This window comes from Bufo gargarizans, chromosome 3, assembly GCF_014858855.1.
Source record: "Bufo gargarizans isolate SCDJY-AF-19 chromosome 3, ASM1485885v1, whole genome shotgun sequence".
Taxonomy (NCBI): domain Eukaryota; kingdom Metazoa; phylum Chordata; class Amphibia; order Anura; family Bufonidae; genus Bufo; species Bufo gargarizans.
The window spans coordinates 22,103,021-22,125,141 of NC_058082.1; the positions used below are offsets into that span (position 1 = coordinate 22,103,021).

Genomic DNA, 22,121 nt, shown 5'->3' on the forward strand with positions numbered 1-22,121 from the left:
TTTCTTAGAGCTGTGTGTTGTGCTGTTCCTCTGTTATCCCTCCTAGAAATGCATGAATCCATTGACAGCTAGGTGTTACCAGTTGGGGGGGGGGGTCCTTACTCAATCTGACACTGTCTAATCAGTGCGAACACTATCACAATGTGTACCGACAGGCCTCTATGACAAGATGAATGGGAACCCCCCAGTTATCGTTTTATTCACAAGTAATCAAGAGGAATAACAGAGGAACAACCCAACACAGACGTCTAAGAAAAAATTGTTATTCTTGGGTAATAAAAGTATTTACTAAACTAGTCTCATGTAACGTCTTAACAGGAATATCTGACCTGGGTAGTCATCAAGTAAAATACTGTATTACGGTGCTAATAGTCATCACATCAGGACCCCATTATGTACTCAAAGCACTAACTATGGTCACACAATACAAGTGAAAGATCTGTCAACAGCAGCTTGTAGACAGCTTCCCAGTAGAAACCACAGAATGTTTTTTTCTACAATGTATGGAATAAGACAAAACAAAAAAGACCAAAAAGTAATAAACACAGTAAATATCCCACAGGTGGTGACTATGCTGCTTCATTTTCAGGACTGTGTTATAATATCCTGTCTACATCAGCAGATAGACTCTACTCTAAGCTTCCAGTAATACATGTGCTGCCTCCCAGCTTGTTTGTATGAGCAGAGGTGACGCTCACCAGTTTTCACGGTCTGCCAGCCTAACGAGAAAGGGCTGCGGGCCTGCAGGTTGTAATAGAGGATGGGACTGTGGTTGTCAGCACCCGGGCTCCAGGACAAGGTGGCCGTACTTTCCGTAATTTCTTCCACAATCACCACCCCAGGTGAACCAGGCGGACCTGCAAGACAAATCACTGGGATGAAATCAAATAATAATAATAATCATAATAATCTTTTTATCTATTTCATATCTATCTATTATCTACAGTATCTGTCTCTTTATCTATCTATCTATCTATCTATCTATCTATCTATCTATCTATCTATCTATCTCCTATCTATCTATCTATCTATCTATCTATATTCTATCTATCTCATATCTATCTATCTATCTATCATGGCTTGACAAAGGCTCTATAGAGAGAGCTGAAACGTTGCTGTCTTCACATGGGGGAATAAACACCCTGTTTTTCACCGATATCTGTGTGCTGCCTTGGATTTTTTCTATACATATTCAATTTGGATCAAGTCCGTGGTCTGCTTCAAGGAATTGCACCTACTCAAAGTGTGTGCTGCTCATCAATTTTTTTCTTCATATCTATCTATCTATCTATCTATCTATTATCTATCTGTCTGTCTATCTATCTATCTATCACATACCGTATCTATCTATCTATTATCTATCTACCGTATCTATCTCTATCATTTATCCACAATAAATCCAAAAATAGAGGCAACACTCCAAGTTGTGTGAAAAGGGTGGTGTACCCGCTTTATTCACCCATGCAACGTTTCAGCCCTTTACAATAATTTATTGTGGATGTCTAGTGGATCTTGGTCCTTCAATTACATCTATCTATCTATCTATCTATCTATCTATCTATTATGACACAGTGAGGGGTTGTGTCTGGCAAGGCAGGTATTTTCCACCCAGCATGTTGCGTTGGGCTGGTTTACAGCCAGGTGAGGTCAAATACCGGACCGGAGTTTAAGTGCCGGTCCGGGTTTTGGCAGCACCTGGCTGTCCTTAAATAGGCAGCTGGGCTCAGCAGAGAGTTCTCTGTGTTTGGGATCTGAGGCTTTGTGCCGTGCTGGAGGGCTGAGAGCCGCATGCTGGGGAAACAAGCCCCCTAAAGCCTGCTGTGGTCTACTGGATGCATAACTACCAGCAAGGTGACTTGTGTTATATGAACTTTCCATTGTGTGTGAAGTAACACCAAGACTGCAAAGTTACGTGTTTTGTGCAATTGCCTCAAGTGTGAATAAACACTGACGTTTTGAGTTAAGAACTTGTATTTTGCCTCTGTACTGCGCCCGCTTACCCTATCTACCAGAGTGAAACCCCACACTACCACACTAGCTATCTATTAGGCCTGCACAATATATCGCCAAAGCAATCGCAATAAATCGCCATATCGCAATCGCCAATTGGCCGACCCAAAAATGCTGCAATTGTATTACCATATTTTTCGCTTTATAAGACAAACTTTTTTGGGGGGGAAATGGCAGTGCGTCTTATAAAGCGATGGTTGACCTTTTACGTGGTTGACACGGATGTTTAGCCGGCCACTATGCTGCACAGCGCGGCCGGCGATACATCAGTTACAGTGCGGGGAGGGAGGAGGGGCTGGAGGCAAGTCGTTATTTTAATGAACAAATGTTCTTCTATTTATTCTATTTTATTTATCTGTTCTGTGCAGCGCTATTAAGAAAATGGCAAGTTTTGTATTTTGTACTAATGCAAATATGTTATTTAATTTAGTAAAAGATGTTTTATTTTGAAAAACACTGTGCATTTCAGTTCTTGAGTTGAGCATAACTACATTTGAGCATTATCAGTAATTTCTGTGTGCTTTTGCCTTGAAAATCCAAGCAAATAGACCTCTAGCACAATTCCCTTAAAATATCGCATCGCATATCGTTATCGCAATTTTTAGGGCCCTAATCACAATCGCACAAAATTCCCATATCGTGCAGCCCTACTATCTATCTATCTATCTATCTATCTCATATCTATCTATCTATCTATCTATCTATCTATCTATCTATCTATATATCTCATATCTATCTATCTATCTATCTATCTATCTATCTCTGAATGGACACTCATTTTAGACACTTATTCATATTATAAATAAATCAATACTAGAGTCAGCATTTAACCCCTTCCCGTTGCCGCAATTTTTTTTTTTTTTTCATGTTTTACCCATGCCTTTCTGGAGTCACAACATTTTTTCATTCACATAGATGTACGATGGTTTGCTTTTTCGCTGGGCAAGTTGCACTTTCTATTGGCGCTATTTAATACTGCATACAATGTATGTTTCTTACACTAGGTGATGGGGGTCTGTCTTATTTTGCTATGGGTTGCTATGAATCATAGTTAGCCCCCCCGGGTAGCGTCGTACAGGATGTTAATAGGTTTTCAAAGCTTCTATTTTATAATTTATGACTTGTCAGAATAAAGCAAAAAAAAAAAAAAGAAAGCAATAAAGTGTCATGTACCATCTCTGTGAATAGTCCTGTGGGGGGTCTTGGACTCAGGAGTAGTTATGGAGTCCAGGTTTGCAAACCTGCTCCAGTTGCATGCGTGATATGAAGTGAGGTGCACTGGCCTTGGCTTTATCTACACACTGTGGATGCATCTGGAGCTGGTTTGCAAGTGGTCCTCACCAGGACCCTCAAGACTTTTTGTAATAGCAAATGTTAGCCCCCCCCTCCCTTTCCTCTTGTATCAGGCGTTATAAAAGACCCTTTAATCAGCACCAATTTACTGGTATATCGTCCATCAGTGTTTGTATATGGCCTGACATTGGCCCACATACAAAAACCCAAAGACTTACATAGGTTGTCCACTTTTATTAGATGCCTGGAGATAAGCTGATCACAGGTTATCTTCATGCTTAGAACATGAGCAATCACCTGTATTTTTAAGGAACAGAAGCGGAAAAATGATTGGTTTTCACTGCAGCACCCCCGCAGGGGAAATAAAGTATCACATAGTTCTTACTGAAATCAGTACAATGCATTGATGTGTTGGGTCCTCCAGAGGAGGAGATGTCCTTTGTAGCCACTCTTCTCTCTAGATAATTGATGGAGATGCTACGTGGGGGACCCCCTCTCTATTAGGGTCTTCAAAACCACTTCATAATTTAAGAAAACCAGTGGTAGGAGCCTGGAATAGGCCTACATGTCCATAGAGTTGTTCTATTTGATCTTTTTGTTTCACGGGGCCAGAACAGTCATCGGTCTCCTCGTTGTAATTCCATACCAAACTTTGACAATGTGAAACCAAGAGACAAATGTGATTCATTGTGGATACCTCACCTATATTACATGTTGACAATCGAATTTCACAGCACTTGAGATATAGATAGAAGAGGTTGGATCACAGGCAAAGTCTTTATGCTGTAAAAGCACTTTGGAAGGCTGAGACGTGGCAATGTATCAAGCGGTAGTCACCAGTGAAGAATTTGTGACAGGCAGCCAGGACCCGCTATGCAGATGTCATTCCTCTCATTGCTATATCATTACATTTTATGCCGGGTGGTAATCACTCATACTGTCAGCCGGATGGTTAGGCTGGAGAATCCATTCCTCCCAGGGGCTACATTACTCCTCAGAATCACTCTCCAACAATAGGAGAATAACCACTTGGGGGAGAAAAAAAATGAACATAGAACCTTGTAAAATCATCTAAGAAGACATCCCCGAATGTTCCCCAATGACTTCAATGACTGTAGGAATTTTTTAAAGACCCTTTGACATTGTCAAGGAAAAGTTAGACATCATTATGAGATCTATATGAGAAATGACCACTTTTATATCACTTTCTGTTCCTTACTGTGTCTTATGTGTTATTTCTGATTAGTGTTGAGCGAAGAACCGGCAGCCGCCATCTTGATTAAAGATCTAGCGAGAAACCTCTTGCGGCCTGTGATGACATTGATCCGAATTTTAGGAAAAATGTGATTAGCTGTGAAGCCGAACTTCCTCCTGCTTCGTGATAGCGAATCAATTTTCCCTGAATGGCGGTAAAAAAAAACAAAAAATCATACTTGCTTCATCCATTTGCTCGCGATGGTCCAGCCGCCATCTTGATTGAAGATCTCGCACAAAATCTCGTGTGCGGTGATGTATGATGTCACCAGGCCGGCCATCGTGATGACGTCATCACAGGCCGAAAGAGATTTCTCGATAGATCTTCGATCAAGGTAGCGGCTGCCGGTTCTTCACGAGCAAATGGATTACGTATGATAAAACATTTTTTTACTTTTACACTGTGTTATTACTGTCAGATGGCGCGATCAGCTATGAACGCGGCATCTGAGGTGTACAATGACGGGGAGCAGTGCAATCGCTACTCCCTGTCATTACACCTAGGTTTGAGCGAATTAAATTTTTTGAAATTCGAGTTCTGGTTCGGGTTGTGTTATAATGTGAATTGCGTTATGGTCCGGTTACCACGGACCATAACGCAATTCCATGACAGAATGCATAATGGAATGCCTTTAGAGACATTCCGTTATTCATTCTGTCATGATAGAAGTCTATGGCCTGCATGACGGATCCGTCCGGTTTCCGTTATGAAGTCCTCTCCTGCATAACGGAAATGGGACGGATCCGTTATGCAGCCCATAGACTTCTATTATGACGGAATGAATAACGGAATGCCTCTAAAGGCATTCCGTTATGTATTGCGTCATGGAATTGCGTTATGGTCCGTGGTAACAGAATCCATAACGCAATTCAGGTTATACCACAACCCGAACCCGAATTCCAAAATATTAAATTTGCTCATCCCTAATTGCACCCACTACTTACAAAGAAAAGCTAAAGTTTTTGCAAAATTTGGCGAAGCAGCCGAATCGAATTTTTGAATACTTTGCTCATCTCTGTTTCTAATGTATGAATTAGCTTTCTTCTTGATTCCTGTTTTGCTCCTTTTTTGGTTTGGCGCAGCCCCCCCGCTGTAAACAGTGGCTGTGCTGGTTTTCTGCGCCAAGGCACGTTCCACCCACTCCAGCTCTCTTACTTTATTCTACTGCGCAGCCTTTATGGATCTGTACTGCACATGCCCAGTCTACTCCTGCTCTGCTTATTCCTGTGCAGTCTTACACCTCACGCACACGTCAGTGTTTGGTCAGTGATTTCCATCAGTGATTTTGAGCCAAAACCAGGATTGGAGCCTCCACAGACATCATGTATAAGGGAAAGATCTGCACCTGTGCTGTGTTTAGAGCCGCACCGGGTTTTGTCTCACAATCCCTGATGGAAATCACTGACCGAACACTGACGTGTGAATGAGGAATTAAAATATTATTTCAACTGCACCTGCCCTGGACACTTCATATGGGGTTGGATCAGCACAACAAAAACAGGAGACTGCATATGAATAAGCAGAGCAGGAGTAGACTGGACAAGTGCAGGACGCAAGATCCTCTGACGTCTGTGCAGTGCAAGTGATGGTGCAAGACTGGATGCATGCGCAGGACTCTTCCATAGAGTCAAAGGAAGTACGAGAGCGCACACTGATGAATGGACGGGTAGGTGAGGCTAGCCATCCACTGTATGATATCATAAGAATGTGCTAAGATGCCGAAAACCAGCACAGCCCCTGATTAGAGCTGAGACTTGGCCAAGAAAAAAATAAATAAATCATTCATGGTAATTCATTTATCAGAAACAATACATAACATATAACGAGGAACAGAAAGTAATACAAAAGTAGTCAACCCCTTTAATCAGATCAGTTCAGCCCTTAAAGTAAATGTCCATCTTTTAAAATCATATTAAGCTCCAACTGCAGAGGCCACTAGGGGGAGCTGAGGAGCTTGTATAAACAGTATACAGTTAACTCTTAGGCACCACCTAGTGATGGCTGAAGGCCTCCAGAACTTTGTCAATGAAAGGGCTTGTCCCAAAATGTGGATAGGGAGTAGATATCTGATCTGTAGAAGTCGAACCACTGGAACCACCAACAATCAAGAGAAAGAGGTTCCTGAGCTGCCAGAATGAATGGAAAAGCAGAGTGCCACTAGTTCATTCATGTCTAAGTACAGCACTTGTCCATCTCTGGCAGCCCCATAGAGAATAAATGGAAGTAGACCCTTTTTTTTAAATCCTGGAGGACACCTTTAATGGAAGAAGACACTTTAAGGGACATTTACTACTCTATTTATGCCACAAAAGGGGCATAAATACAGTAGGTCACAACCACTTGGGGGGGGGGGGGGACAGCCCAACTCATTTATCATTTATCATTTTCCATGCCTGCACTTCTATATAATTTTGGCACAAAGGGAAGACGCCGACCTTAATAATTGTCCCCCTTTTTTTAGAATCCTGGACGACCACTTTAATCAGGATTTAGTAATTGCACGTTCTCCGTATCCCCGTTTGAGTAATGCAGTTTCGTGACTTGCTAACGAGATTGTGGGAGGGATGGTGACAATTTTTCTGTTCACATTTCTTGCCCCCAAAAAATTGGTTGTCAGTGTTCAAACACATTCAGCCTTCGACCTGTCAAAACCGACTACCGCCCCCTAGGCCAAAGAACGGGGGGAGAAAAATAGTCTCATCTGAAAGGAATTGCCGAGATATTTCCAACTTGTCGGCAAAAATATTAATCCGAATATTCGACGGCCCGATGACATATTTTGATTTCTCCGACCCTGAATTGGATCACTTGGCTTTCATGTTGCTCTCAGCCACTTCCCCCCCCCCCCCAAAAAAAGAAAAAAGGCAAATGACTTCTTCCCTCAACGCAATAGGCTAAGCTATAAAAAGTACGGGAACGCTTGGAAACTCCGCGCGGCCGTATTGGGTATCTGTCAGCGCCTTCTCCGTTGTGATTGCTTGTGTACGGTACTTATCTTCATTACGTACCTTTAAATTGCATTCCCTTCTGTTTTCTACTGAGAAATTGCAATTTATGATTAAAACCTCCATCCATGGAGAAGGGCTGCGGACTATTTGCTGGCGCGATTGAAATAATGCAATGCCTTTTATGATAATGCATCATCATCAGAACAGAAAATAGATGTAAGTGCATCTGATTTTCTGGTAAATCAAGCAAGACGTTTAGCCATGATAACACAGGCCTGCAGTGCTGCGTTCAGGCAGCTGAGCAGAAGCTTACCGCGCGGTGAATGGGTTGCGTTTTGAAGATTAACGTGCGTTCTGGCAGAGGGAACATGGGCTAAGCACTATTTCCTCGCTGACTTTCCATTCTGCTCTCTTTTTAGTGTTACTCTGTTGCTAAGAGTCCCCACATTTAAATTAATGAGCCGCTCGCTTCTGGATATTTATAACTAATGTTACTGCAGAACTCTGCTCTTTGTTTTGCACAAAAAATAAATAAATAAATAGGAGGATGGGCATGCCAATGGTTGTGCCCTTCCTAAGGCAAAGACTCTTCTGCAGTAGGAGCCACTGCGCCAGAAAGCCCAACTCGCATCTTCCCAGACAAGTCCTCTACTCTCAGCTGAGGCCTAAGAACGAGGGGAAGGCCGGAGGAAACGGTTCAAGGACACCCTCAAGAAGAACCTTAAAGGGGTTATGTCATAATTAATGTAAAAAATGAAAATCAGACATCATATAGTACATGACAATCTCTTTCTAACAAAGCTAGAACCAGCCCTGTACCTCACATGGATCCAGAGATCTCCAACTTTACAGCTCCAATTGCTCTGCTAGATTATCTTCAGCCTGGCAGCTCAGGGGGGGGGCATGTCCTTTCTGATGCAGCTCAGGGGGTGTGTCCTTTCAAATGCAGCTCAGGGGCATGTCCTTTCTGCTGCAGCTCTCTCCCTGTAACTGCCACAGATTCTAACAGAACATATGGCTGGTGGCAGTTGAAGATTTAAACTGAGCGCATGCGATCAGCTCAGTGACATGGACAAATAAATAAGGAACAGAGCAAACTGCAGGTGCCGCTACCCCGGAGCGGGCACTAACATTCCTTCGCCCTGCTACTGTCTCTTATAGGCTAACCAATAATGTCATGTGTGTATTTATTTCAGGTCCTTTGATATTGTGCCTTAATAGTATTGCTATGTAACTTACGTCTTGTTATTACATGCACTGTCCCTGGTTATCCAACAGGTGGCAGTGTATCTTGCAGAGAAAGAGATTGTTAGATAGAATGGAACTTACCATTCGATTCTCCTCCCTTTTGAGCAGAAGTGAGCTAGTCCTGCTTCCTACCAAGGGAGTGGTTACAGGATGCTATAGTCAGTTGATAGTTGGAAGTTGGAAAGAGAGGAGACATGGTGCAGGGGAAGCAGCTCATAGAGCAGTTTATAGATGGAGTATTATGAGGGGGTCAACAGTCAAAGGCACCCCACCTGTCAGAAAGTCCAGCTACCAGACCAAAGCCAGAGATTAGCACAACAGAGGAAGATAAAGCAGGGTGCAAGTTTGCCTGCCAGTTTACCCCAAAACCAGCTACAAGTCACTACTTTGTTGCTGTGTAGCCCAACCCTTGGAAGCAATGGTATCCAAGTAGGAGCACTGTGATACACAAGGCATTCCTAAAAATCTGCGCTGCACTATAAAGATACATTTTATTGAATAGCTCACTGGCTATACTACATTTTTAATTCCAGGCAATTGTAAAAATATTCAGATCCAGGTGCTGGATTGAAAAATGTAGAATGTGTTTCATGACCCAACCCCTTTAAATAGGATTTCTGGCAGTAGAATACTACCAATGATCATTACGTGATCGGTGGGGGTCTGACACCTGGCCCCCCCGTCGATGAGCTGTTCAAAGAGGCCGCAGTACTCCATTGGGCAGATTTTATAATTCTGTGGCTCATGCTGGACGATACTGTAAATTTGGTTCAAGATTGGACACTTTTGTCTAACTTTACAACCCCAGGAGTAATTAAGATGCCTCAGTTAATCTTAAGCTACACCATTTCCCGGCAAGCCATGCCCCTTCCTGCTAAGTCAAACCCCTTCTCGGGCAAGGTTCAAAAGTATCTAAAATGTATCATAAATAGTGTTGATCGCGAAAATAATGACAAGATCACGAATTCTAAAATTTTGCGAATTTATTGCGAATATTATGCAAAAATGTCACAAAATATCGCAAAAATGAATACTGTCTATGCCGCTCATCACTCATCATAAATATATTACAAAGCATGTATCAGTTTTGTCACAGACTAAGCCAGACTATTTAAGAAAATCCCCACTGAGCTCCATCAGTGCTTGTCTATGGAGATGGCATGGCTATGTGCTTGATTCTATACACCACTTTGCTCTTGTAAATAATTAGGAGGGGGTTCCACATACTTGTTGCCATTGTAGCTTAGACAGTCTGCTGGGATGTCTACTTTGGACAAATGTAGATGTATCCGCACTATCGTCTTCTAGAAGGGGGAGCTACAAGCTGATGACGCGCCGGTGAGCTGACATCAAAACCTAATTACTCTGAATCAGACAGGTCCAGTAAAGAGCAGAAAGACTCCTGGACCTGTGTCCTGGCCTGGATGGCTCCACCGTGAGGAAGCCTGCATGCAATATTCATAAGCCTCCTCCAATGTAAATCCTGGGGAGGACTGCAGCCAGAACAGCCGGGATTAATAATACATGATACCAGCGCACTCATTCCCACTCATCATCATGATGCCTGGCGTCACAACTCCATTTACCTTCACCCTCATTCATACAGGGATCAAACAAATCAAGTTATGAGGTTCGTATACGGCTTTTAATTTCCAGCTCGTATATGATGAGTGACCACAGACAGATGGAATGGAGAACAAAACAGTGGCGGGATAGCTATCTAGATCTATCTACCATCGCTCTATCTCTATCTATCGATCATCACGAGCATCTTCGAGCTAGCGAGCTATCGCAAAGAGCGAAAGAGCATATCGATCTAGAGAGCGATCTAGCATCAGCTAGCTATCTAATCTATCGATATCTATCGAATATCGAACTAATATCTATCTATCTAATATCTATCTCAAATCGATCTAATCTCATATCTATCTATCTAATATCTATCTCATATCAATCTATCTCTCATATCTATCTCATATCTATCTATCTATCTCATATCTATCTATCTCATATCTATCTATCTATCTATCTATCTATCTATCTATCTATCTATCCATCTATCTATCTCATATCTATCTATCCATCTATTTCATTTTCTAAATCTGCCAAATATATGACAAATTGTGCCACATTTTGGTGCAGTTTACATCATAATCTAGGTGCACTTACATTAGTAAATATGGGCCTATATACTCTAGACAGAAGTGCACTAGACTTTCCTTCACCTGGGAAAGATATTCAGGTCACTGCCATTGCCAATTCAGAGTGACTTGTTGGTGCCACCTGGAAGGTCTACCCTTTTTTATAGTGGGAAAGTACGGCCCATCACTGGTATACTATGTGTACAGGCAGTGGTGCAGTTGGAAGAGCTTTGGCCCCACCACCAACTAGGTGACAACATCTTATTCTGATGTATTTGCTGGCATCATGCATCCTTGTGCCATACTATACGATGGGCCTGCCTCTGAGGTCAGTAATTACTGCAACGTGACCCCTGCCCAGAAGTTTACATGCCAGGGACCAGAAGGAGCTCTGCCCTTGGCCTTGGAATGGAGCAGCGGGGACCAGTGAGTGCAGCATTGGACTGGTCCACCAGAGGATCCTCAGATGGGCCCAGGATCTGATATAGGGTGGCCACTGGCTTCACCCCAGAAAGCCGGACCTCACCGGTCACGCCCCCAAACAGACAAACCATGCCCCTGCTCAGTGAAGCCATGCCCCCATCACCTGCTAGAAAAAAAACTAATGGAAGAAGAGGGAAGAAGTTTCTGAGGGGAAGGTGAGCTGGGGGCAGCCGAGGTGCTTCTCTCCCCCTAAGTCAGCCATAGGGAGCCATGACTGGGGGTGAGAGAAGCCTCAGTCGGTTGCTGCAGCTCACGCTCAGACAGCGCAGTGCTGCTGTCTGCGCGTGAGCTACTGAAAGGGTGGAAATCCCTGTGTCCGTCCAGGCCCTGCGCCGGATGGAGAACAGGGAGCCATAAAACCGGACTGTCCGACCTAAAACCGGATGTCTGGCCACCCTACTCTGATACCATAGCGGGCCCCAAAAGTCCAGGAGAAAAAAGATAGACATTTGGAGCTGCTTTTGAAGCCGAACACTTGCCACTAGGTTTAATGTCTTTGGCCTGTGAGAATAATTTCCTCTGGTGGACCCTAGGAACCCCAGTCCAACACTGAATGAGGACCTTTTTCAGTTGTGTGAGGAGACTAGATAAAAGTGGGATTGAAGCTGGACAACTCCTTTATAACACATCTGAGCTGCAATACCAGCTTTTGGCATAAACAAGAATGTTAAAAAAGTACAATTAATGTAGCCTTTATTTTAAATTATTTTTACTAATCTTGGACAGCCCCTTTAAGATGGACTTTCTCTCCTCTCCGATAATTCCGTATGATTTCTGACCCTGCCTTTTAGCTAAAGTCCCCACCACGTTATCTGTGGCCGTTCTATACTTTATAGACCTTGTTAACTCCTGGCCACACGTTGCCGCCATACGGCCATCACCCATTACTTATTAAGGTAATTAACATGTCAGAAACGTCGGATGACTGGCTGACGTCGACAACTTTTCTGCACTGTTTTTCATACATAAATCTCATTTTGCACACGCTACCCAACATGTGTGTTACATTTAAAGGGGTGAGGCTACTTTCACCCTTGCGTTTACATTTTCCGGCATTGAGATCCGTCATAGGATCTCAATACCAGAGAAAAAACGCTTCATCGTCAGTGGGGACAAAACGTAACTGAACAGAACGGAATGCTCCAAAATGCATACGGTTCCATTTGGTTGCGTTCTCATACTGGAGAGCAAACCACAGCATGCTGCGGTTTTATTTCCATCATGGGATGCGGAGTAAGACGGAGTAAGACCCACAATGCAAGTCAATGGGGACGGATCAGTTTTGCCTGACACAATACAAAACAGATCAGTCCCCCATTGACTTTCAGTGGAGTTCATGACGGATACGTCTTCGCAATGTTAAAAATAATACAATCGGATCCGTTCATAACGGATGCAGACGGTTGTATTATCAGTAACGGAAGCGTTTTTGCTGATCCCTGCCGGATCAGGCAAAAACGCAAGTGTGAAAGTAGCCTTATCCTATGATTGATGTAAAAAATAAAAGTCAGACATGACAACAACATGACTTCGGTCCACAAAACATGTATCCGCAACAAATACGGATAATGTCCGTGTGCATTGCGCATTTTTCAGAACAGAACAGCGTGCCCATAATAGAACAGTCCTATCCTTGTCCGTTATGCGGACAATAATTGGACATGTTCTATTTTGTTTTGCGGAACGAACATGTGGATATACGGACACGAATTTTTTTTGCGGCCCCATATAAGTGAATGGTTCCGTGGACAGACCGCAAAAAAAACCCGGAATGGACGCGGGAACAAATTACGTTTGTGTGCATGTGCCCTAACAAAGCTAGGACCATCAATGCAAGGAGTGTATTACATTAAAAGATTTAGCAGGCGATTGTCGGCAGGGAAGCTTTCCTTCTTGGGAATTGCTTGCTCGTCAGTGGAGTAGACCACTGCTATTACATGCAGCGGTTTCCTCCTCAGTATGGCACGTCCCCATACTGAATTATTATCTGCCGGCAGCAGAGTGCTGATTACATGGCATGATCTGCCGTCGGCCAACATCAGGTAGTGTGAAGGGCCCTTTACAGAAGATAGGGCTGGTGGCAGTTGAAAGATGGGACTGAGCATGTGTGACCACCTCAATCAGGTGGACATAGAAATAAGGAAAAGAACAAACAGCACGGATGCATTTTATTAATAACTCCCTGGCTGTGCTAAATTTTTTATTACACGCAATTACAGAAGATAGGGCTGACAGCAGTTGAAGGATGGAACTGAGCATGTGTGACCACCTCAATGAGGTGGACATAGAAACAAGGAGAAAAACAAACAGCACAGATGCATTTTATTAATAATTCCCTGGCTATGCAAAAACATTTAATGACATGCAATTACAAAATTATTCAAAGGAGGGGGGCTGGTTTGAAAAATATGGAATATTTTTGTGGGATATGCCCTTTAAGCTCTCTACAGGGAGTGCAGAATTATTAGGCAAATGAGTATTTTGACCACATCATCCTCTTTATGCATGTTGTCTTACTCCAAGCTGTATAGGCTCGAAAGCCTACTACCAATTAAGCATATTAGGTGATGTGCATCTCTGTAATGAGAAGGGGTGTGGTCTAATGACATCAACACCCTATATCAGGTGTGCATAATTATTAGGCAACTTCCTTTCCTTTGGCAAAATGGGTCAAAAGAAGGACTTGACAGGCTCAGAAAAGTCAAAAATAGTGAGATATCTTGCAGAGGGATGCAGCACTCTTAAAATTGCAAAGCTTCTGAAGCGTGATCATCGAACAATCAAGCGTTTCATTCAAAATAGTCAACAGGGTCGCAAGAAGCGTGTGGAAAAACCAAGGCGCAAAATAACTGCCCATGAACTGAGAAAAGTCAAGCGTGCAGCTGCCAAGATGCCACTTGCCACCAGTTTGGCCTTATTTCAGAGCTGCAACATCACTGGAGTGCCCAAAAGCACAAGGTGTGCAATACTCAGAGACATGGCCAAGGTAAGAAAGGCTGAAAGACGACCACCACTGAACAAGACACACAAGCTGAAACGTCAAGACTGGGCCAAGAAATATCTCAAGACTGATTTTTCTAAGGTTTTATGGACTGATGAAATGAGAGTGAGTCTTGATGGGCCAGATGGATGGGCCCGTGGCTGGATTGGTAAAGGGCAGAGAGCTCCAGTCCGACTCAGACGCCAGCAAGGTGGAGGTGGAGTACTGGTTTGGGCTGGTATCATCAAAGATGAGCTTGTGGGGCCTTTTCGGGTTGAGGATGGAGTCAAGCTCAACTCCCAGTCCTACTGCCAGTTTCTGGAAGACACCTTCTTCAAGCAGTGGTACAGGAAGAAGTCTGCATCCTTCAAGAAAAACATGATTTTCATGCAGGACAATGCTCCATCACACGCGTCCAAGTACTCCACAGCGTGGCTGGCAAGAAAGGGTATAAAAGAAGAAAATCTAATGACATGGCCTCCTTGTTCACCTGATCTGAACCCCATTGAGAACCTGTGGTCCATCATCAAATGTGAGATTTACAAGGAGGGAAAACAGTACACCTCTCTGAACAGTGTCTGGGAGGCTGTGGTTGCTGCTGCACGCAATGTTGATGGTGAACAGATCAAAACACTGACAGAATCCATGGATGGCAGGCTTTTGAGTGTCCTTGCAAAGAAAGGTGGCTATATTGGTCACTGATTTGTTTTTGTTTTGTTTTTGAATGTCAGAAATGTATATTTGTGAATGTTGAGATGTTATATTGGTTTCACTGGTAAAAATAAATAATTGAAATGGGTATATATTTGATTTTTGTTAAGTTGCCTAATAATTATGCACAGTAATAGTCACCTGCACACACAGATATCCCCCTAAAATAGCTAAAACTAAAAACAAACTAAAAACTACTTCCAAAAATATTCAGCTTTGATATTAATGAGTTTTTTGGGTTCATTGAGAACATGATTGTTGTTCAATAATAAAATTAATCCTCAAAAATACAACTTGCCTAATAATTCTGCACTCCCTGTATATGTCAATTTCCATTGTAAAAGTGGATATATAAAGGTATATATCTTGGTAGCTATTCTTTGCCTGTTGAGGCACTGATATTGGCCATGGCACCTAATACGATTTTATTTTTTATGTTTTATTGCTGGTTACATTCAGTGGTATCATTTTTGGACATGGCTTGTTCTGCTGAGACGCTGAATGACTTCAGTTTATCAATGTTAAACTCTCGGAAATAAAGAGCAAGTTCAGTGGAGCAATGAGTTTGATTACATGATGGATTGATTTCAGCCGGAGTAGTATGTTCCTTTTGCATGTAATCCGTGATCTTTGACCCGGGTTGTTGTTTTCAGGAGTGCGCTGGATCGGCACTATGTATGATAAATATGTAGGTTATGTGGCCCAGATAAAGTGGAGGTGACAGATTATCTACTAGCAGAATTGATTTTGCTCTCCGAGTGAAGTATATTAATATCAGCTTCGTTCTCATTGTCATCTGGGGAATAATGATAAAAAAAAGCGTAAAAAGGGAACAGTATGTTTAATTCAAACAGATGGGGCTCCTGACACTTTTTGTTATTAATGCCATCTTCCACAAGCAAAATCAGTTTAACCATTTAAGAGATAGTGGGATACTGAAAAGGCATTGTAAATATATTCCGTACCTGGCCCCTATAAATATATAGGGGGTCATTTATCATTTAAGGTTGTTTTTATGTCAGGTTGTATGTCTGGCTTTGCTTTGTGTGTCTGCACCAAATTTATGAACTGGGGCTCCTTAACCCCTTCAAGTCCAGTCTTTAAAATAGCAGAGACCTGTGGCAAAGGTATGTGATCATCCATAAGGCTAATCGCATATATTTTCCCATTCAGATGCCGTGGTCAAATGTGACCACGGCATCAGAGAATTCCGGAAACAGAAACCACGCGCTTCTGCGCCGGTGACCGTGTTCCCGGGCAGAGAGCAGGGAATCTGTTACAGTACTCAGACTTCGGAGTCTATAAGAGGAATATACCAATACAGACCACTAGGTGGCAGCTCTGTATTGTTACATTGAAAATTAAATGGGTTCTGCAGTTTTTTTTATCCTCTGGATACAGCATCAGCATCTGATCGGCGGGGGGTCCGACACCCAGGACCAGCTGTTTGAGAAGGCAGCGGCGTAGTTCCGTGGCCTTCTCGCTGTTTACCGCAGGCCCAGTGACATCACGACTAATATCAATGGCCTGGGCGGAGCTAAGCTCCATTCAAGTGAACAGAGCTTAGCCCCGCCCAGGCCTTGGATACTAGTCGTGACGTCACTGGGCCTGAAGTAAACAGTGAGAAGGCAGGCGTCCCGGGTGTCGGACCCCCGCCGATCAGATGATCTATCTAGAGGATAGATCATCAGTTTAAAAAAACTGCAGAACCCCTTTAAGTGTTCAATGATAGCTATATAACCAACTTATATAAAGTTTTTACAAATATAAAAAAATACTTAAACAATAAAAAAAATAAACATCATAGGCATCGCAGCGTGTGAAAATGCCCGTGCCCATACAATTAAAATATAACAATATTAATGGCATACAGCAAATGGCGGAACGGAAAAAATATATAAAAACAGCCAATTTAAATTCAATTCCCCAATATTTTTTTATTTATAAAAAGTGATCAAAAAGTCGCACACACATCAAACTGGTATCACTGAAAATTACGGATCGCCCTGCAAAAACTGAGCCCTCACACAGCCCTGTACACATCACTACAAAAAAGTTATAGGGGTCAGAATATGAAGTAGAAGTAGACCAGGGTGTTGCCTGGCGTGGGTTGCGACATTTGCAAAAGTCGCACATAGTGAATGAGGCATAATCCAGGTGTAATCTCACCTTTAAACTCTTACACATAGAGCATTGTGAAAAGTGACGAGGATTACAAAATGTCAGTTTCTATGGAAAGGTCGCAGTTGCCAAGACTTGCAACTTTTTTACTCCACAAAACTGAAATATCTGATTTAAAAAATGACCCCATAATCTATAGGTGGCCTTTCTCGTTGATTGAGTTCACTCATATTTGATCATTTCATGTTAGTGCTTTAAATCTGTGCACAGCAGCAAGGACAGTATCGTAAAAATAAGCATTTATTAAAGGGTTTATATGTAAAACAAAGCAATCAGTTATGACAGGATATTAGTGTTGATAGAGCACCAAAGTGCTCGGGTGCTCGAGTAGAACACCGCGAGATGCTCGGGTGCTATACATAAAGTCAGCCATGTGTGCCAGAGTCCCAACAGACAAGACTTTCAATCTCCTCATCCTCTTCCTCCTCTTCGTCCCATCCATGCTGAACAGATGGAATAAACCTGCTGTGGGTACTACCCTCTGTAGCAGAGGCAACAGTCTCCTGCTCCTCTTCTTCCTCATCATCGTCCAATTCACGCTGAGAAGACGAACTAAGGGTGATCTGGCTATCATCCTGTGTACTGTCTTCCCCCATTTCCACCTCTTCCACATGCAAAAAGTTTGCCTTCATTAGGAGCAGCGAGCGTTTCAGTAGACACAGAAGTGGGATGGTTACGCTGATAATAGCGGCATTGCCGGTCACCATCTGTGTTGATTTCTCAAACTTGCGTAAAACCTCACAGAGGTCAGACATCCATGCCAACCCGTCGCTTGTGAAGAGCGGAAGCTGACTGGAAAGGTGACGACCATGTTGCAGTTGGTATTCCACTACTGCCCTCTGCTGCTCACAAAGCCTGGCCAACATGTGGAACGTGGAGTTCCAGCGAGTGCTCACGTCGCACAACAGTCGGTGATCTGGCAACTGCAAGCGCTGCTGCAGTGTTGCCAGATCATCGGCAGCTGTAGATGACTTTCGTAAATGGGCACACATGCGGCACAACATCACCAGTAGCTCAGGCAAATTGGGGTAGGTTTTGAGAAACCCTGAACCACTAGGTTGAGCACTTGGGCTAGGCATGGTATGTGTGTGAGCTTGCCGAGCTCCAAAGCCACCACCAAGTTACAGCCATTATCAGACACAACCATGCCTGGCTGTAGGTTAAGTGGCGAGAGCCACAGATCAGTCTGGTCCCTTATACCCTGCCACAGCTCTGTGGCGGTGTGCTGTTTGTTACCTAAGCAAGTTAGTTTCAGCTCAGGCCTGTTGCCGCTTCTCCACTGCAGTGCTACACTGCTTCCAGCTACTGACTGATGGCTGACTGGTGCTGCAAGATTTCAGAGGTGGAAGTGGAGGAGGAGTAGAAGGGGGCATTGCAGCCACTAATGTAGATGGTGTCAGTAATCCTAATGGAAGTAGGGCCCACAATCCTTTGCGTCTGTAACATCTGTGTCATCCCAGGGTACGACTCGCTCCTGGCCTCAACAACATTCACCCAGTGTGCCGTCAGGAAAATGTAGCATCCCTGGCCAAAAGCACTTGTCCATGTGTCAGTCATTAAGTAGACCTTCCCAATAACTGCATTGGTCAGGGCACAGGTGATGTTACGGGACACATGCTAGTGTAAGGAGTGGACGGCACACCGGGCAAAATAGTGGCGACTGGGGACTGAATGAGGGACGGCCGCCGCCATCAGGCTGCGAGAAAGCCTCAGTGTTCACAAGCCTAAATGGCAACAGTTCCAGGGCCAGCAATTTGGAAAGGTGTGCATTTAGTGCTATGGCCTGTGGGTGGAAGGCTGGGTATTTGCGCTTTCGTTCTAAGGCCTGGGGTATGGATATCTGTACGCTGCGCTGGGACACAGAAGTGGATGTGCTAGCTGATGGTGCTTGCGAAGGTCCAGGTGCAGGGCAGGAGGCATCCAGACCTTGGTCTTGGACAGGGGATTGGCCATCACGTAACACAGGGAAAGACACTGATTGTGGACCCAGGCGTTCGGCCCACATATTAGGGTGCTTTGATGCCATGTGGTGGATCATGCTGGTGGTGGTGTGGTTGCTAGTGTTCACGCCGTTCACGCCCCTGCTGATTTTGGTACGGCACAGGTTGCAAATGACAATTCTTTTATTGTCCACACTTATCTAAAAAAAGCACCAGACTGCGGAACACCTACCCCCTGGCAAGGGAGATTGCCGCAAGGGGGTGCTCCAGGGAACAGTTGCAGGCCTGTTTGGTGTGGCCCGTCTTCTTCCTTTTGCCACCCCACTGCCTCTTCCAGCCTGTTGCGGTGCTGTGGATCCCTCCCCTTCTGTTATGCTGTCCTCGCTTGGCTTGCCACCTTCCCAGGTTGGGTCAGTGATTTCATTGTCCACCACCTCCTCTTCCACTTACTCACTATGGTCATCCTCCTGACTTGTTGACCTAACAACAACCTCAGTTATTGACAACTGTGTCTCATCATCATCATCCACCTCGTGAAACACTAATTGCTGTTCCCCACCATCATCTTCTTGTAACTGTGGATGCTCCACTTGTCTCTCAAATCAAGGAATGGTGATTAAAAGAGCTCCTCGGAATATCCGAGTGTGGGATCACTTGTTTGGCAAGACTCTCCATGGTGGAAGAAAAGAGGATCAGGGTGAGGATTCTGTTGACCAGACTCTTGGCTACTGAGACTGGAGTTTGTGGAAGACAGGGTGGTGCTTAACCAACTGGAAGCATTATCTGCTGCAATCCAACCGTACACCTGGTCGCACTGGTCTGACTTCGAGAGTGGTGTCCTGCGCCGCCCTGCAAACTGAGACATGAAGCTAGGTATCGTGGATGAGTGTGTTTCTTGTGCTCTGGCAGCAGGCACAGTTTCACCACGCCCAGGGCCACGGCATTTGCATGCACCATCAGCAGCACGACAACTTCCCCGTCCCTTACTGCTTGCCTTCTGCATATTAAATGGTATATATGCTTGCAATTGTCCTATTTGATGTCGGATTTTATGGAAGTCGATTAAAGCATATTTTTATGAGGAGCTGGATTCCATTTGTTCTTTCACATGCTTGCAAGTATGTCACACGTACAGTAGCGCAGGTTTTGTAAGTGTATGACCAAATAAATTAAACTGAATGTCACTGATATTTAGGATGTGCAAACGTTATACAGGAGATTTAGCCCAGGTAATGTCACTGTTGTCACCAGCGGCTAACGTTATACAGGAGATGTAGCGAAAGTAATGTCACTGCTGTCACCGGCGGCTTAGAAAAAATGACAGTCAATGTCACAGATATTTGGGATGTGGAAACGTTATACAGGAGATGTAGCACAGGTAAAGTCACTCTCCGCAGCGTCTACTGAAAAAGTACACTGGATGTCACAGATATTTTTAGGATGCGCAAACATTATACAGGAGATGTAGTGTAGGTAATGTAACTGTGTGCAGCGGACATCATCTACGGAAAAAGTACACTGGATGTCAAAGATATTCTTAGTCTGCTCACACATTACACAGGAGATGTAGCGCAGATAATGTTGCTGTCTGCAACGGCCAAACAATTGCAAGCTATTTAGCGCAGGTTGTGCTAAAAATATATATTGCTGCCAGATACAACTATAGTCCTTAAAAGGACTTTTGGGCCTCTACAACTGCACGCAATTTAGCGCAGGTTGCACTAATAATATATATTGCTGCCAGACGCAACAATAGTCCTTAAAAGTATTTTTGGGTCTCTAACACCAACCCTGCCTAACAAAAAAATTTAATTAAATTCCTTACACTATCTGTCCCTTCTACAGCTCTCCCTGACTAAGACTGAGCTGAACCACGTGTCAACGGGTGCTTTATAGCACCCGATGACGCGTTTCAGCCAGCCAATCTCTGTAATGCCAGTAACCTACATGGCTACGGCATTACAGTGAGTGGCAGTTCTTACCTGCATGTTTATTGCATAGCAGCCAATAAACGTGCGGGGAGTAGACTCGAACATTGCGCTCAAGCACACGCGGCATTTGGCCAAACACTGCGATGCTCGAGCCGAACTGGTGTTCGGCTGAGCATGCTCGATCAACATTACAGGATATATGCCACTTTTGTGGCGCAAACCTGGCGCAGATTCTGTCGAACACCATGGTTCGGCAGAATCTACGATTTCTCCCTGCTCATGCCAGGTCTAAAAAAGTGCGTGTGGCACAGGCGAAGAAGGGGACAGCACAGGAGGCCTGTCTCATTCATAATTTTCTATGCCTGTTTTAGACGTTGAAAATGGCCTAAATGTAAGACACCAAGGAAGCTGGAATAGATTTTGAAGTGGTGCTGGATGGGCCGAAGTTATGTAGAGGCCGGCACCTCTACATAACTTTGGCGATCCACTACCAGCTATAGGGCTTTTTAAGACCGCCGTCTAAAATGCTGTTTGTTCTACTTCTATATGACATTGTGAGTGCTTTGAATCAGCCAAGGGAATGGTTCAGAGGCCAGATGCTGAGTTTCTGGTTTCCCTTTGCCTCTCTCACAGCAGGAAATCTTAGCACAGTCTTTAGAATGAATTAGAAACTGAATTTGGATCCCTCATTTTTGATTCTTCTTTGTTTCTCTTTCTAGACAAAATCCAAGAAGAAGCTTCATTAAAGGGACTTTCCAGGATTTTCAGATTGATGGCCTATTCTCTGGGAGCACTTAGTCCTCTTGTACGCTAGGTGATGTCACGTTCATTGGACACGTGACCTAGGCTCAACTGAATGCGACTGAGATACAATACCAAGCACAGCCTCTATCAAATGGATTGCATTGTGCTTGGTAAGCTGTGGTTCTTACCAGAGCTCCTCAGGCGTTGGAGGTGGACCCCCACCAATCTCATATTAATGACCTATCCTGAGGATATG

General features: G+C 43.9%; 1 protein-coding gene across 1 annotated transcript in view; it reads right to left on the reverse strand.

Moving 5' to 3' along the window:
- Window positions 1-22,121, reverse strand: part of CNTN5 (contactin 5) — a 579,181-nt gene that overhangs the window by 131,490 nt on the left and 425,570 nt on the right. Inside the window, exon 16 of the mRNA XM_044285392.1 lies at window positions 699-857. Within this exon, the coding sequence (XP_044141327.1) occupies window positions 699-857 (159 nt within the window). The remainder of the gene's footprint in view (window positions 1-698; window positions 858-22,121) is intronic.